General features: G+C 35.6%; 4 protein-coding genes across 14 annotated transcripts; 2 read left to right on the forward strand and 2 right to left on the reverse strand.

Annotated features, from left to right (window-relative positions):
* Positions 1–2,696: 2,696 nt before the first annotated feature.
* Positions 2,697–3,396, forward strand: LOC105174067 (2S seed storage albumin protein). The gene has a single exon (XM_011096034.3). The coding sequence runs from the start codon at positions 2,772–2,774 to the stop codon at positions 3,231–3,233; it is 462 nt and encodes a 153-aa protein (XP_011094336.1). The 5' UTR covers positions 2,697–2,771; the 3' UTR covers positions 3,234–3,396.
* GNA1 (glucose-6-phosphate acetyltransferase 1) lies at positions 3,077–4,769 on the reverse strand. 4 transcript variants are annotated; one of them, XM_088875587.1, is made up of 4 exons: positions 4,633–4,769; positions 3,683–4,274; positions 3,516–3,562; positions 3,077–3,415 (listed from the first exon to the last, which is right to left on the reverse strand). In XM_088875587.1, exon 2 carries the CDS (start codon positions 4,219–4,221, stop codon positions 3,748–3,750), a length of 474 nt encoding a protein of 157 aa, XP_088731713.1. In that variant the 5' UTR covers positions 4,222–4,274; positions 4,633–4,769; the 3' UTR covers positions 3,077–3,415; positions 3,516–3,562; positions 3,683–3,747. The 4 variants fall into 4 exon arrangements, with proteins under 4 accessions (XP_088731713.1, XP_020553641.1, XP_020553640.1 ...); XM_020697982.2 differs by lacking the exon at positions 3,516–3,562; XM_020697981.2 differs by having other exon boundaries at positions 3,516–4,274.
* Positions 4,770–5,421: 652 nt separating this feature from the next.
* On the forward strand, positions 5,422–8,124 carry LOC105174068 (Iron-sulfur cluster biosynthesis family protein). Of its 2 annotated transcripts, none has more exons than XM_088875676.1 (4): positions 5,422–5,779; positions 6,337–6,461; positions 6,582–6,690; positions 7,710–8,124. In XM_088875676.1, the coding sequence occupies exons 1-4, from the start codon at positions 5,603–5,605 to the stop codon at positions 7,710–7,712; spliced, it is 414 nt and encodes a 137-aa protein (XP_088731802.1). In that variant the 5' UTR covers positions 5,422–5,602; the 3' UTR covers positions 7,713–8,124. The 2 variants fall into 2 exon arrangements, with proteins under 2 accessions (XP_088731802.1, XP_011094337.1); XM_011096035.3 differs by having other exon boundaries at positions 7,770–8,124.
* A 2,361-nt stretch (positions 8,125–10,485) lies between these two features.
* FTSZ2-1 (Tubulin/FtsZ family protein) lies at positions 10,486–15,935 on the reverse strand. 7 transcript variants are annotated; one of them, XM_020698006.1, is made up of 9 exons: positions 15,608–15,899; positions 15,447–15,524; positions 14,518–15,243; positions 13,384–13,683; positions 12,790–12,880; positions 12,045–12,169; positions 11,490–11,582; positions 11,008–11,073; positions 10,486–10,938 (listed from the first exon to the last, which is right to left on the reverse strand). In XM_020698006.1, the coding sequence occupies exons 3-9, from the start codon at positions 15,145–15,147 to the stop codon at positions 10,807–10,809; spliced, it is 1,437 nt and encodes a 478-aa protein (XP_020553665.1). In that variant the 5' UTR covers positions 15,148–15,243; positions 15,447–15,524; positions 15,608–15,899; the 3' UTR covers positions 10,486–10,806. The 7 variants fall into 7 exon arrangements, with proteins under 7 accessions (XP_020553665.1, XP_011094343.1, XP_020553667.1 ...); XM_011096041.3 differs by lacking the exon at positions 15,447–15,524 and having other exon boundaries at positions 15,796–15,935; XM_020698008.1 differs by lacking the exon at positions 15,447–15,524 and having other exon boundaries at positions 10,486–10,929; positions 15,689–15,902.
* Between the last annotated feature and the right edge of the window lie 1,489 nt (positions 15,936–17,424).

Below are 17,424 nucleotides of genomic sequence, written 5' to 3' on the forward strand. Positions count from 1 at the left end.
AAAAGCAAAGCAATGTTCAAAAAATGTTGTACATGCTTTCTGAAAAGCCTCAACGACCTCTTTAAATTAGGCTTACTCACATGGAATGAATATAAGAAAAACATTTTTCTTGATGATATTGTAAGTACACCCTATTCTAATACAATTCAAAGTAAAAGTTGAAATATTTAAGATTCAAAAAATGATTTGAATTCGAAATTGCAGTGCTTGGCAAAAGGTCGTTTCAACTTTCAAATAAGCAGTTCTTATTTAGAAGCATTTCTTCCAAGTAGCAAAACTCGCATGAATCTGCATCTACATTTTCTGTTTCTGGAAAATAAAATCACTGAATTCAAGGCCTGAAATCATAAAATGATTTAAGAAAAATGAAACTAATAAGAAGATATCCATATGCATGCCGGCATTAACACTCTGTTCGGTGAAAGGAATTGGGGAAGAAGGAAAAAGAATATAATTCATTGGTGAAGAAAATAATGAGGAAACAAGTTCCACGTGGAAAAGAAAATAAAAAGAATATCCGCGAAACTTTAAATTTACGGCTGAAGAAAACCTGAGATCAGAAATCTCGTGTGGAAAGTGCCGCTCATCGCACCACCGGAATTATTTCCCGGCCGATGCTGCGTCTGCACATAGCTGAGATTATCATCATTCCATAGCTTTCATCATCAACGGAAAGAAATATTGAAAAAGAATCGACTTTGGTGAAAAAACAACAGACGATGTGAAGCAATAATACATATGACTATAAATCAAAATTCACATATGACGGACAGTTCTACAGAACAAAAAGGAATATGTAGCCTTGAAGGCAAGTCGTAGAAAAGGCGATGTTAATGCCAGAGTTCCACTCTGCCGTTCTTGACGGCATAATCGAAGATTGAAAGGGCTTTTATAATAATGTTGGCCGTTGCCCTAATTCCCAAATGGGCGCCCGCACCGCTGTTTGGATTCAGAATCCCAATGGGAACTTCTTTTTCTTTTTCCCCTCTATTTTTTGTAGTTCTCTCATTTGAGAAGAAAATGATAAGTTACATCCCATAAGTTAATATTTTTTTATGATTTTAGTGTCCTTGTATTTTAATTCACCACATTGCATTTTATAATTTTGAAAACTTTTATTTTAGTTCAAAATCTTTAATATCGTTAAGTTTTTTATAAAAACGACTCGTGTATGAAATGCTCTTCCTTAAGTTTTGAGGGGAATGAAAGTTGTTTTTGCTAGAAATTAAATAAAACTAAGACTTGATATTGAAATTATAATTTTCTTGAAGTTATGGCGAGTTAAAAAATAATAAAATCAAAATGATGAAGATGTTAACTTATGGGATGTAAATGCAATTCTTCCATATTAATGCAAACCGCAAAATATTGCACAAATCTCTGTGTCCGTTTACCTATAATGTGTTGAAAATTTATAATATTATATTTATTTTATTAAATTCGTAATCAAACAAATTTGTTATAATCAATGACTCGTTCCAAACACAATCACTCTGTTAGATATATTTTGAAACCTAGAAAAGTATATTTTTCTTTATAATAAATATTATAGATAATAAACTATAAGTTTCAGAATGATGCTAGTATAGAGGTGATTACCAAATCTGAATATGAAGATAGAACTATATTTGCAACATAATTTTGATAGTATAAAATTATATTCATGACAAAGTCTTAGGAGTTTCATTTATTTGATTTTGGGAGTTCAATTACAAATAACAAGTGAGGAGGGGTGTGATGAATGGATCAAATTTGGGTTGTTGTTGGGCTCCATCCACTTGAAACCCTGTCATCCATTCTATGACCTTTTGAAGTGATTGTAGTTGTTGTGCTTTAGTAGGCACTTATCACATGCCATTGAGTTCAAAAAGAGAAAAATTGCGTCACATGTTGTCCATGTCTACAATGCTTTTATAAGCTAAATTGAATGGGTTGATAAACAAGTTAAAATTTAGAGAAGACAAAAGAAATAGACAAGTGTTGTAAAGGATTCGAGAGTCGACTAGAAATTAATAGATTTTTCCTTTCGTTTTATAGGGGATTGAATTTTGTATTGTATATTACTTTTATGTGTATAATTTGTCTTTGAAATAAATTAGGTAATGTAATATTTGTAGTTATGTTAAATGAAATAAAAGATATAATAATATTTAAAATAATTTTTTTGCTTATGTTGTTAATGATGCAACTTTATTCTTCTTTTTTTATAAGCACACACCCAATTCAAACCCAAGATCTTTGATATGCAGTTTTGAGCCCAAACTGTGGAACTGTCCTTGGAGCTAAAGATGCATCAAGGGAACTTAAACAAGAGTTAGAGGTATAATTGTTGAGTTGTAATATGCTAATAACTCATTATTTTAGTTTGTCTCCTCCATGGATAAGGATGTCTTTTATGACCAGCTCAATTTCTGTTAATTGGCCATTAAAGTTTCCTTTAGCACTAGTTCAGACACTTACGAGAAAGAGAAACATTTTGTGTTAGAGGAACAAATATTAATTAAACTAGATCCAAAAGAGAAGTTCTAAAAAATTCAAGTCCTCTGTTTTGGCAACATCTGCATGTAGACATCGATGTGGAAGCTCGAAAACGCCAGCCTCAGTCCCCTCAGCAAAACCCGTCCACCTATCTCTTCCATCAATCAACACGTAAAAGCCATGCACCCGCACAAAACCACTATAAATCCCCCTTCAAACCCCTCCACCATTCTCACACCACTGTAAACTCATCTACTCCTTTCCTACATATAAATCTCAGTTCAAGAACAACCATGGCGAAGAAGCTCGCACTCGCAGCAGTCCTCCTGGTGGCCATGGTAGCGTTGGCCAGCGCCACGACCTACACCACCACTGTGACCACCACAGCCATCGACGATGAAGCCAACCAGCAGAGCCAACAGTGCCGCCAGCAGCTGCAGGGCCGGCAGTTCAGGTCCTGCCAGAGGTACTTGTCGCAAGGACGCAGCCCATATGGTGGTGAAGAGGATGAAGTTCTGGAAATGAGCACTGGGAATCAGCAGTCCGAGCAGTCCCTGAGAGATTGCTGCCAGCAGCTGAGGAACGTGGACGAGAGGTGCCGCTGTGAGGCCATTAGGCAAGCAGTGAGGCAGCAGCAGCAGGAGGGTGGCTACCAGGAGGGCCAATCACAGCAGGTTTACCAGAGGGCTAGGGACCTTCCTCGCAGGTGCAACATGCGACCCCAGCAATGCCAATTCCGAGTTATCTTTGTGTAGAATCGCAATCAACCAAGCGTGGTTCCTCATGAGGTTGTGCGAGGAAATGTATAAATAAGGTTGTACGTGTGACTGTGTTTTTGTAATAAGTATCTATAAGTAGTCTGTGTGTACATCCTCGAAATAAAAATGAAGAACAGCCGTTCTTTGTTGTTTCCTTGTCCATCTTCTTCTGCTCGTTCCTGGTCGGTTATGGTCAAAACCAATAATACTGTCAACTAACAAATACTAGTCTTCAGTATATGGTAAATTTTCCCAAAATGATATGTAAATATATGAAACCTGGAAGCTGCAGAAGATTCACAGCAATAGGAAAGTTATTTCTTTTTCTGTGTGCACGAAAGATCCATAATATAACAATGTGTTGTAATAAAACCTGTACTGGGCTGAAAATTTAGATCCATACACGAAGTAGTCAAGATACAGTTAAACCAAGACTAGAACCTTACTTCTGATAATGGTTCACATCTCTTATTCAAAATGTGATCTTTCAGAAGAGCAAGAACGTTGTTGATCAAACAAAATACTTCACCATCTGAATCTCCTTCTGCTTGAAACCACATCTCTCATAAAAGGGTCTGTTCTCAACACTGCAATCAAGAATCACCTTGTAACACCCCATCGCTCGAGCATGTTCAGAGAGGAACCCCACAACTTTCTTTCCTAATTGCTTACCTCGAACACTGGAATCCACCACCACATCTTCAATATGACCAACTTTCCCACAATTCCTTATGAATTTCTTCTCGATAAACACACTCCCAGTGGCAACAATCTTCCCAGAATTATTGTCCTCTATCACGCATATGACGTGGTCATCTCCGCATTTAGCGAGCTCCTCAAATCGTTCTCTGAAAGCCTCGTCGGAGATGGAGCCGCACACAGTCAACTGTTGCAGTAACTCGACGAAACCCTTGTTCTTGTCCGAGATCTCTAGCTTCCTAACTCGAAATATCTCTTCTTCTGTAGAGGAGTTTGCTGTTTGCATCTTTGATTTTGAATAAGATCTCAAGAATGGGAGCAGAGGTTCTGAAAATGAAACTTCGCGGAAAGAGAAACAATCTTAGACAGAGATTTCCAAAAAAAAAATCATTTTACAAAATCGTTCATTCCTCAATTAAGTACAACAAACCTACATATCATCAAGAAATAAACCCAAACAGCAACATATTAAATCACCAACGGCAGCATGCACTAACAAACAGATCAGAAGATGAAGGAGAAACACTAAGATTTACAATTGATCGAGAGCGGAACATGCGAAATGTTCCAGGCGGAGTAATCAAACAAATTATATCAAACAGATTATACAGAAAAAACAATAGAATCTAATTCTCAACAACTAAGTCTAATTCAAATGTATGTGTCTTGATGTGCAGAGAGAAAGAGAGGAACGTACCAATACGATGGCGTATTGGACCGGACAAGGATCACTGTCGTTAACGCCGGCGAATCGGTCTATGAGCTGACGGAGAATCTATGAACAAAACTAGTTTGAGCTTACTCTCACAGAAAATCCGGTGGCTTTGTACTGAATCGACAAAATTGGGCTTCTGAAATTTCTAGCCCAAATTGTTATACTTGGGCCCAATTAGGATAACTCAAATTGGTCCAATGGACATTTTTATTTGAGTAAATTGCGATCACCTTCTTATAGTTTAGCATAATTATAAAAATCTACTCATTATTTAAAAAATTATAAATATTTTTTTAATTTTTAATATCTGTATAACAATGAGTCTATTTTATTAATTTTTTTATTTAATTTTTATGGTGAACTATCCAAATATCTTCTTATATTATGATTATAATTTTATATACTTTTTAAAATTTTACAAACTATTTTTATAAATTAATATTATCTAAAGATTATCCACTTTTCCGTTCTCATTTTTTTTTCAAATGCTTTTTTTTAAAAAAAAATAGTAAGGGTAAAATAGTAATTTTTATATCATCGTTGAAGGACTATAAATTATTTTTCATTTGAGGGAGTATTTGTGACCTTTTTACAATGTGAAAGAATTTGTAATTATATCAAATTTCAGGAGATGGTAAATGTAATTTATATTTTTTATTTTTCTGAGGCCCAAATTATGGATATTTGGGCTTGACGGGCCGAAGTAGAGGATGAGATCAGCCCAATAGAGAGCCCGTACTATTATTAGAAGAATTCGAGTAATCGGGTCATGTGATCGCGTGTTCGGCAGGAGAAGCTCCAGCAATACCCAATCAATTCCTGGAAACAGCAGAAGAGAAGAACTCAAAACAGAAAACAATTTCTTCCAAATCACTATCGCATTTGATTCCTCTGATGCAGAAAAATCAATATAGCATGTTTTGAAGAAGAAGAAAAGGAGGAAGGAGAGAGAATGACGACGTCGTCGCGTTCGTTGATTCATCGGCTTGCGCCCTACTTCTCTGCCCGGCTTCGTCAGAACTCTAGGCTTCTCAGCTCATCCTCCGCTCTCCAAGAACCTCAGCCATCTTCGTCGGAATCTCCGTCATCATCTCCTGACGCCGTACGTATGACCGACAGCTGTGTTCGGGTACTATTCTCTGCTTTTTTAATTTATTTTTTTTATTTTGTTCGGATGGAGTTGAATCAAGTATATTGCTGTATTGTTTCTATAATTTTTTTTATTGGATACTAGTTTTGTTGTCGTGGAGATTTTGGCGCTTGATGATGTCGAGTATTGTAATTGACTCAACTTTGCGGGGAGCTGACATCCCTAAATGCAAATTGTGTGTAGTAGGAAAGGAGATGCTATGTGTTTCCCATTTCAGGTGATGCCCACTCCCGCACGTGCAGAAATGAGAAATTTCTCTCATTATTTACATTGGGAGTGAAGAAAGACAATTAGTTATCTGAATCTTTGCAACAATACTAAATCTTTGTTGGATTTAGAACAAAGGGATACGTAGGTAGGTTAAGTATTGCAGAAAGCATGATATTTTTTTATGCTCATATCTCCAAACATAAAGTATAATTGAAGATCTTTATGTGTTTGTGATTATAAGGTTGCATTATACTTCTATTATTTGATGAGTTTTGAATAATCGTTGTGCTAGATAAGAACTCAATGGTTTTCAACAATGTGTACAGAGAATGAAAGAGTTACAAGCTGAGGAAGCTAGTCAGAGGTTGCTGCGTTTGAGCATAGAAGCTGGTGGTTGCTCTGGGTTCCAATACAACTTTTCACTAGATAATAAGATAAATGCTGATGATAGGTGATTGGCTGTTCAAAAATTTTGGAATTCGCTTGGTTCTATTTTATTATTTAATATAATTTAGTTGTGATATTTGCTAGGTCCTAAAAGAAAATTCATTTGGTTGTGATATTTTTGTAGGATTTTTGAGCAAGATGGAGTTAAGTTGGTGGTCGATAATGTTTCCTTTGACTTCGTCAAAGGTGCTACTGTTGATTATGTCGAAGAGCTGATCCGCTCTGCTTTCCAGGTACATTCAGTATATCCTTTTTACATTAAGTTGGTAACATCTTATGTCTAATCACTGATTGCTATAGCCATCCATCCTTGGCCTGTTAAAGATCTAGGTATTATGTCTTTGGTTGACGGTGGAAATAACTGTTTTGTTGAGTTATTGTACTCATCTTACATTAGTAAAGATAATATTTGTGCTTATTACCTTTTGCTCGGATCAAATGGGTAATAGTTGAATTGCTTTTAGTAGTAGGTGCATTTTCTATTTATCTTGCTCTCTTTGGTTGTTCATATACAAGAACAAGTTTACTTCCAGAGATCAAAAGCAAAACTTATAATGTTTCTCATATTCCTTTCAAAGTTACTATTGACCCTGGAATTCTTGTAACCATTCCATCATTGGCAAGTTCAGCATTCAAGCACATACTTTCTTCTTGTCTGATGTGACAGTTACCATAATATGTTTTAAGTTTCGGAATCTTTCGCATATGTTCTATCTATCCTAGCATTTACAGTATAGTATGATCAAGAAGGTTAAATTTGTTCTCATAGAAAAGGACTGATCTCTATTGGTCAAGGCTATGTTCATATTGTTGCCTCTATCAGCATTCTTGGATCTGCCTGATTGCCAATTGGATGATGAGTATGTTTCTCTGTCAATAGACATCTTTAGGTGCTTAATTACTACCATTTTGTTAAACTTTCAGAGGCTGAAACATATGGCGTGTTGAACATCATATTAGTATGTTTGAAGCTTGTCCTAACTCCTATGCTTTTTTGGGACTTCACCAGATTTACACTTTAATAGGTTACTGTGGTAATAGCGTTCTTCACTATAGCTGTGCAAGTGTGTTAGAGCAATGCAAGAATTCCAAGTAGATTTGCACAATTATTTCAATTCATTTCTAGAATAAATCAGCACATTCTTTGTTGTCAGTATCCTGAATAACTGATAAGCATGGTTATGAGTAATGCTTTATCTAACTTTATCCGTAATCTATTGATGTTATGCAATATCTTGTGTTTGGCTATCAGTAGACAGTATTCCACCAGTCATATTCCATTTGAATCCTTAAGGAAGCTTTTTGCCTTCAGGTGTCCACAAACCCAAGTGCAGTGGGTGGCTGCAGCTGTAAAAGTTCCTTCATGGCGAAGTAGTAGTATACTCCCTCCAAATTTAGAGGCTGAATGTCTAGCACTAAGCTAGCTTCACCACTTGATTATTCTTGAAAACTGAAATTCGTCACTTTGTACTAATTCTTTGTTGTATATTTCAACAAAACAAGAGTTATTAGCCTGAATATGATTAGAGAATATAATTCCCACCTCACAATTTTGTGCACAGCAGGAAGTGAAATTGATACTGTTAAATATGAGGTTGCTCTGTATGAACACGGGATAAAGCCCTTCATTACTTTACTTATATGCCACTGGTATTCTTGCTGGTGAATAGATTTGCTATCCAGTTTTTAAGCGATTTATTTTCTTCCCGAAAGGAGTTGCCTTAGCGACACATCGAAAGTAAAAGAAGATACATAGCTTCTAGGGCGTGAGCATACAAGATTGAATTGAATAGGCACAAATCAACTTTGGTATTTGCGTGGCGTAAACCGATGTATCTGTCATAAATATAAACTTTTCTCTAGTATTCTCTGATAGTAAAGAAACACATCAGCTCCATCTCTCATTTTTTTCTCATAAAAAATGTGTGGATTATAAATCAAGACTATATATCAACATGGGCTGCGAAATATTCAGATTATTTATTTCTAATTAATATATATATATATATATAGGAGCCATGAAAATCTACTCATCTAGAAGAAGGGATTAGATTACTAGTAATTAGCAACGGTTGGTGTGGCGGAATTGAGCGTCCGTCCTTGTTCCACCAACGCAGCTCTGGCGGACATAACACTGCTGTTTACCAGCGAAGCATCAAAAGCCCCGCAATCAATCCAGTCCTTGAGGAAAGCTTCTTGACCCCACATATCCGGTATCCAAACCCGACCCGCCACCTCTATCCTATGTCTCTGCAGCCTTTCCCTCCCACTACTGCAGCTATTCTCGATTCCCGTCGCTACAGTAACTGTAGTACACGTGTTCTTCTTCTCCTCCTCTAGCATCTTCTTTGGCTGTACAGAATCCGCGGACGATTCAGCTTCTACTGTCTGATGGGATTGTTGAGTTGATCCGTATGCAGAGGAATTGCCGGATGAAAATGGATTTTGGGTTGTTTTGGGCGTGGATTGAGTTTGTTGATTGGGGGGAAGCATGGTACGCTAGGCTGGGTAGTGGTTAATTAATTGTTTGGGCGAAGGGAAGGGAAGATAGTATTTGTGAGAAAGAAGTGGAGGAAGGAAAGGATGCTTTATTGTGTGGGAATGGGAATGAAAAGAAAAAGAAATGAATGGGAGTGTTAGTTTACACGTCAACAACAGAAAGTGTTTGCCTTTGTATGGTATGCCACAACTTTACCAGTCTTTCTGATTCCAATTTCTGTGGTTTCTTCTTTCTTTCTCTGCCACTGCACTGCACTGTCTGATGATGATATGTTTTTCATAGGAAAGGATTAGTGGGTTGGATTGTGAGGTTGATGTTGATTTGAGAAAATTATGAATGATTTTTAAGTATTTTTGGGCCAATGGGAATGAAGAATCTGATAATAGGGAGAAAATGGGTATTTCTAGATGCAGATTGTTTGTTGTGTAAGAAAATCATTTCATGTGAGAGATGTGGACTTGGTTGGAAGGAGATATTCTCAACCTCAAGAATTTGATGAATTTGCCTAAGCTGAGCTGAAGGAGATATATTTTTTTTTTAATTTTAATGACTTTTATGTCTGCCAATTCTTCTCACTCTATTCTTCACCCTCTTTTAGGCCACACAACACTCAAAGCAAGCGTTAATGCAAATAAATGTTATGTACATATGAAATGTGTTACACGCACAGAAATATATTGGTATTCATAATAATAATAATAAATGATAGAAAGTCGATTTGTGGGTCGTAATGGAAATTAGAGTTGATATTGAAACCACTCGAACTTTTATTTTTTATTTTCTTAAAAAAAAAGTATATAAGTTAACTTACATGTACTAGAAACATGCATTTGTTCGTTTCTGGGCAAACGATCTATTCCACTATTTGGCAACTTATGTATTTTGTTTTGTTCTGATTCTTGTCCAGTCTCTTAAATGGATGTAAAAATTCCAATTCATTCAGATGTGATGTTATATTATCATATATAGATTTGTTCCCTTCTTTGAGAAGTAGACTTGTTGTGTTTAAATTGTCCCAAGCAAGTCATTATATATCTTAATTGTGAATGACTTAGAGCGTGACTGTATTTTCGTAACAAGTAAATTAGTACTATCAAGTTGTCAATATATAATGGAATACTACGCCATTTTTAAGTAAGAACATATACTTACTCCCACATTACTTAAATTTAATATAAAAGAATATTGTGCTTTTCGTAAGTAGTAGTTACTACTAATAACAATATTAGTAATAATATTTGACACAGTCACTCCACATGACATGAGATTGTCTCCAATTTTGATCATGTTTGTCTCTCTCATCTTTCGTATGAAAAGACTCGAGGATTGAAATGTTGAAGTGACAAAGCAGTCACATCAGTTTTAGAATGTTGTGTTGTATTATATTGTAGTAATTAAAAGGGTCAACTGTAAATATCAAAATCTATGATGATCGAATTCCAGGCAGGTTAACTATCAAGAAGCAGGTTGAATCAGAACTTGAACTCCGGCGGTAGTTTCTGCGAGACCTGTGATGACACTTAAAAAGTATAGCACCAACTAATCAAATTCATTGACTTGCTCACCATGAAGGATAGGCAAAAATATGCAACTACAGCCTCATTTAGTCGTTTTACAAGATCTCCAGTTTGTATTACTGCTGCTACTAACAAACTTCAACACTCTCCAACTCATACATCGTTATTTTTTCTTTTTAAGGAAAGGTTTGTTCACTGGTTGCTGGTTTTCTTTCTCAAAGCTAAGATTCACATTGCACGAAAACCAAAATCCTGTACAGACACGAGAAACAGCACTCTGAAAAAGAAAGAAGAGATTGGATTGCTTGAAGGCAGCACCCTGTATGAGGGAATTAGGCTCTAGGAAAACGGGAGCGTCCTTTCTTCCTCAAGAATTCCGGAATCTCCACAGAACCGCTTTCTGAGAAGGATGATGGCCGTCTATTGAAACCGAGGTTTGGATCTCCTTGCGCCAGCTGATTTGCCTAGATGGAACATGTGTCAAAAGAGATAGACAGCGAGTGCTTTTGTCGGTTTGAGTGAAGAAGAGATACCTGAACGGCCCGCCCATCACTTTCCTCTTGACGTTTAAAACCAGTGGCAATCAAAGTTATGCTGACCTGAATTTTATTAGCAAAGCAATTTGATCATTACGACAAGTCATATATTGACGTCAAAGTCTCAAGCTCAAGGCGTTTTCCATAGTTCTCATCTGTCAGTAACAACCTTTCTATGTGATCACATGCAACCCCCACAACGATCCACAAAAAAAACGCATGATAAATCGAGATAATATAACATTCCTGAAGAAAAACATCCGCATGCTGATTGGAAATTAGTAAGCTAATCCAGTTTTCAATTATTTTTCACTAGCTCAACATCTTGCCTGCAAAATCATTTCAAGGTTTTGGAAAGAGATTTAAGTGTCAAAAACAGTGAAAATTTTCTGGTAAGAAAGTTTTCTTCATTCCCATATTTCTGGTACAGCTGAGGCAGCTTTATAGCAGTTTTCCATGCTAAAATAGGCAAAACTTACTTGACCACTTATCGACGGATCTACCACAGCACCAAATATTAGGTTAGCACTTGGGTCCACAAGATCATATATGACTTCTGCTGCTGCATTTACCTGTCACACAAATACAAAAACATGTATTAATTACTGTAATAAGAAAAGATAAATTTCTAAAGGAGAATTCCTACATCAACCCAGTATCATAATCAATATGGTCACAATTTTCCTTTTGACACATTCACGGTAATAGGGCTTGAAAATATATAAGATTATGTTGCCCGAAGTTGGAAGTTGAACATGGGCCAAAATTGATACTTATATCATAAGATACAAGGTTCAACTCTCGAAATAAGAAGCATATATCTCAATCAATTTTCTTACGCTCAGTATAAAGTATTACAGTGGATCCATGTCAGGTAAAGTGGATTGCCCAGTAGCTATTCACTTTTCCTTACAGAAGCAGTGTTTTTCTAATGTTGTTACAAAATAGTTCAGAATATATATCTTCAGTCAAAATCTGAACAAGTTTCAGAATGATGACCAATTTCACGTGGGGGTGGGGGTGGGGAAGCCTACCTCAAACAATGTTAGATCACTGCCTCCAGTTATATTCCACACAATTCCAGTAGCTCTCTCTATACCAATATCCAGCAAAGGAGACTGTATGGCATTTAAAGCAGCATCTCTAGCCCTGGTCTTACCTGCATTTAGCAAGATCAAAATATTAGGCTAAAACTAAAAAGTATAAAGGGCATCTGTGCAATAAATTGTTACACAAACATAGAGGTCAGACAAATCAATTTTCATTTCTGATCAGATTCATCTGTGCAAAGGCAACACATTAACTCCCTTTAATTGTTCAATAGTTACATTCACACTTTCCCAAATTTGTCACTCCTATTTCCTTTCTAGGACATCCCGAGATAAGGCTATATTGTCTAAACGAAGGGAGGGATAATGTAATTGCAATACTCATCCAATACGCGCAGCTCTGTTGTACATCGAACACACCTCATTGCTACTTCTACCGACCAGGAACCCAAGATGTTATAATTCTACTTCGTTAGCATTATCAGCTTAATGGTAACAATCATTGAATTGAGTTGAATGAAGTTATACTTTAACTTTTACAGTGTCTGAACAAGGATTCTAGCGAAAATGGGGGGAAAAGGTTGCTCTGCGAAATACTGCAGAAAATAAAGGAATAGGTTTAATCATTAGATAAAAAAAGAAAGCACATTTAGAAATCATTGCATGTGCAAGGATAATACATAAACAAGCAACACAACTAACATGAAACAAAATGGTTTCTTCACATTACCTGTTGCAGTTCCTATTCCCATTAAAGAAGAACCTGCATTAGCCATAATGGCTCGCACATCAGCAAAATCTACATTTACTAATCCTGGTATCTGCAGACAATGCCAAAGAACAATCAATCCCATGACTGGCTTAAGAAACAAAGTGCAGTGAATTTTACACAGGATAAAATTCCACTATAGCACGATTAACAAACTATTTGCATTATCACACATAAAGAACCCATACAGTCACCATGGAACGCAAGCCACCACGTCTGTGAAGTCATAAAGTTGTCCAGATATCTACAGGATCTCAATCTTACACTCGAGCAGCAGGCATCATAAATTTAAATAAAATGTCATTCACATCTTGAATAGAGATGAATTTATTATCATCATAGAGAATCCTTATGTTTATCCGATAACTTTTACATATATTCCAAAAGTATCAGAATACAAAATGTGTAACCGTATAAAATGACGACCTGTCAAGAGCATAGTACTCATTGAATGAAGTGTAAGAATCAAAATAAATAATGATTAAACACATAACCACATGTAAGATTGCCCACATATACAGTCAAAACTGCCAGAATGCACTTAAGCAGCCATACCGTGATTATATCAGAGATACCACGAACTCCTTGCCGCAGAATATCGTCAGCAAGATTGAATGCTTCTGTTACTGGTGTAGACGCAGAAACTGCATTCAGTAGTTTATCATTTGGAATGACAATTAGAGTGTCAACATTTTCTCTTAAAGCTGCAATTCCTTCATGGGCTTGAACGATTCTTCTTCGTCCCTCAAAAGAAAATGGAGTGGTGACTATACCAACAGTCAAAATACCCATAGACTTTGCAACTCCAGCAATTACAGGAGCTCCACCAGTGCCTGTTCCCCCACCCATTCCTGCCTGCACATTTAAAAGATATGACAATGAAACAAGCAGAAGGAGCATTTTATCATACATACAAATTATAATTTGTCACTGGTAAGTGTTTTAAAGGTAGAGATCTCTTGTTACCTTTGAGGCATTTTAATCACAACAGACTTCATGATGTTGAGAAATGATTACTCATTTTCAAAACAATTGGACAACAAGGGCCTACAGACCACCAAACGTACGAGAGTACCCTAAACTAAGTTTCAACTTTCAATACAAAGTTACAAATATTGATTTTTACAGCTATAGAGAAAGAAACAATAGTGTGATTCCAGCAGGCGATGATTATAATCTGATGACGGCCAAACATTAGAAAAATGATAACCTAACTAAAATATTAAGATTCAGGAAGAAAACAGAGAGCTATGCTACTACAAACTATGCGATTTCTAAAGTCTGGTATTCAATTGTCCAGCTGGCCAATGAAAGCATGAGTGTAGAGCCGACAAAGAGATATCTAAATATCAGTTTAGATTTGCAAGAACCAAAAGATATCTTAATAACTACACGTTCAACTGTTCACTTTTAGAACACAACAGCTGCTGAATCATCTTAATGGAGATGGGGTATATTGTGGCTGCTTAATTACTAGTATCTTGGAGATATTGTAACCTGAGCTCGGTCTGGAACAACCATATTCAGTTACCATTAACATGAAAGGATCATCTTGATGCTTGTGAAAAGATGGAATGATATATTAATATAGTCCTACATAAGGGAGAAAATGTGTGAAGGCAAAAATAGAACTAATCATTAGACATTTTGTCCTTCAAAATTATATGTCCAATAAAAAGATGAACTTACAGTCACAAAGACCATGTCTGCTCCACGAACTGCCTCCTCTATAGATTCTTTGCTTTCTTTAGCAGCATTCATTCCAATATCTGGGTTCCCACCAGCACCAAGTCCTCGGGTCAGCTCTAGACCTATCTGCAAGCGATGCTCGGGGAAAACGGGTGACATCCTCATGGCCTGAATATCAGTGTTAACAATCCAGAACTCAACCCCCTTCATTGCACTCTCTATCATACGATTGACTGCATTTGAGCCACCACCTCCAACACCAATAACCTTAATCTTGGCTTCGTTATAATTATTTGAACTTGACGATTCTCTCAAACTCTCAGTAACATCTCTGCTCGAGCTTTCCTGTTTAGGGTTGGTCATTGTAGAATTTGTTCCACCTCGAAGCAGCGACACCTCCGGGTGTAGATTCAGAAATGGGTCCTTACTTTGAAATTGATTAAAACTGTGTGAGTTTGCTGAACATTTGAGCTGAAGGAAATTTGAACCACATTTTTTACTAACACTTGAAAACCCGTTCCTTTCTTCGACCATTTTCAACGGGGAAACTCTGGCCCCAAGGACTGTCAGTACTCCTGTGGGCCTACGAGTATCTGGAGGGGTGAAATAAGGGGATGTGCATGTAGCCATTGATGGAAAGTTTCAAACCGTAGTTGCTTTTACACAATCACAAACGGCGGAAACCTTATCAACTAATTCCCAAGTTAAAGACTTCTTCTTCACTACCTGCAATAGATAAATCAGCAAACCAAAAAGAACCCAAGATAACAAGAATGTACCACATTCAGATTGTACACATCACACCAATTTAAACTACGAAAAAATCCACGAAAACACAAAACCCCTTTTCAAAGTCATTTTAAGAACACCATTCATACACATCGAAGCAATTAGAAATCACCGTATAAAATACAAAGAAACAGGCGTACCAAAAGAATTACAAGCACCGAATGAAAACCCAGATAGAAATCCCCAAAATAACTGCAGAAAGGCCTCGGAACCATAACCTAAGTCAACGCCCTACCAGTTAGCAGGAAAATCCCCCCTCCTCAAATAAAAAAACAAATGAGAGAAGTAAACAAGAAACTACCCGAAGTTGCCCTTTAAACTGCAACAAGAACCCAACGTGAAATCAACATTACGAAATTGAAGCTAGAGTGTTGCTGTTAACCTGAACGCCTTCAGCCGCAATGCAAGGATTTCACGTAATGGGTTTTCAAAATTGATACATGAGAAAAAGGAATAGGGGTTTTAGAGCTGGGATATTTTTTCACTCACCGGGAGACTAGCAGCTGACCACCACCCCCACCCTCACCTCACCTCACCTCACTCAAACTAAAACAACCCACTAAGCATTTCATCAGAAAAGTTAAAACAGAGGAAGAAAAATGAAAGAAAAAATGGGTCATCCGACAGAGTACAGTAAATGGAGCTCTAAATTTCCATCTAATTTCTATTGTAATAATAATTCTTAATTATTTATTAATATTTATTAGTTATTATTAATAATATAATTATAATTGTTGATAATTCAGATTATAATTTTATTGTAATTAATTTATTAAAAAATATTAATATTTTGTATAGAATTACAAAAATATTAAAAAATAGTTATAATTTTTAAATAACGATAAGATAATTACTAGTGAAACAAATTTTAGAAAAACTCGTTCAGTTTATTTTAATATTTTTGAGAGGTAAGGGAGTGGGCCTGGTGGCTCTTGGGTTGGGCTCAAACTAATCCCTTATCACCTTGAAGTTTAGATGATTGGTCGGTTTGATTTTCACTTTTCTTGATTTTGACCTCTCAAGTTTAATTATTAATAAAAATTCTTTGATAAAAATTAAATATATATATATATATATGAAAAGAAATTGAGGGAAAGATTAGCATAAATAAATTAAAAAATACAGTCATAACATGAAATTGATTTGAATAATTATCTAAAATGGATATAAACTCACGAGGTATCAAAGTTTTAATTTAGGCATGGGCATTGTTTTTTTAAAATGCCCTTTTAAATTATAAATTATAATTTTATATATATTTTATAATTTTTTAAAATAATTTTATAGATTAATATTCTCTCTAAATTATTTATTTTACTCACTCTCAAATTTTTTTATATTTTTTGAATTTTTTTATTTTTTTTTTAAAATTCAACAGGAGTAAAATAGCAATGTTCATTTCACCGTCTAGGAGTTACATAATTATTTTCCATCTGAGGGGGGTATTTGTAATTATATCAAACATCAGGGGAGACAGTTGTAATTTACCCTTACTTGAATTGTGTCTGGCGAATGGGTATTTTGGCTAATGTTATGTAAAAGATTTTATAAATCCAGATATCTTATGGGTTAATTATATTTAGATCCCCTTTAAATTATTTTTTTTAAAAAAAAAATTAAAAATTATACTTACACCCCCTCCAAAATTTCTTGATTTACACCTGACCCTCTTCAATTAGGGTTTGGACACTTATGCAGAACAATTATATAAATTTTAATTTTGCCTCTCATTTAAGATTCTCATTTATATTTTTATACTTATAAAGGAGTAAATGTAATATATCTATATATATGGAGTGAAGTTAATATTATTACATTTTTTCCTTCGTAAGTAAAAAATTATCATATGAAGACGTTAAATGAGGGGTATTATGCAATTTTTTTGGTTGATATCAGCTTTATTTTTTTTTTTTTCGAGTCCTAGCAAAAAGGGATCAGATGTAAACAATAAATTTTCGGATGGAGTGTAAGTATAATTTCAAAAAAAAATTTGGAGAAAAGTGCAATTTTATATTTTCAGAGGACATTTAATTGTAATTAACTCTATCTTATAAGGTGTTTTTAGAGCTTACATTCATTCAAATAAAAGTAATGAAATGTTTAGATAAAACAAGATGA

The sequence above is a fragment of the Sesamum indicum genome, linkage group LG11 (genome assembly GCF_026168435.1).
Source record: "Sesamum indicum cultivar Baizhima isolate 11 linkage group LG11, ASM2616843v1, whole genome shotgun sequence".
NCBI classification, from domain to species: Eukaryota; Viridiplantae; Streptophyta; class Magnoliopsida; order Lamiales; family Pedaliaceae; genus Sesamum; species Sesamum indicum.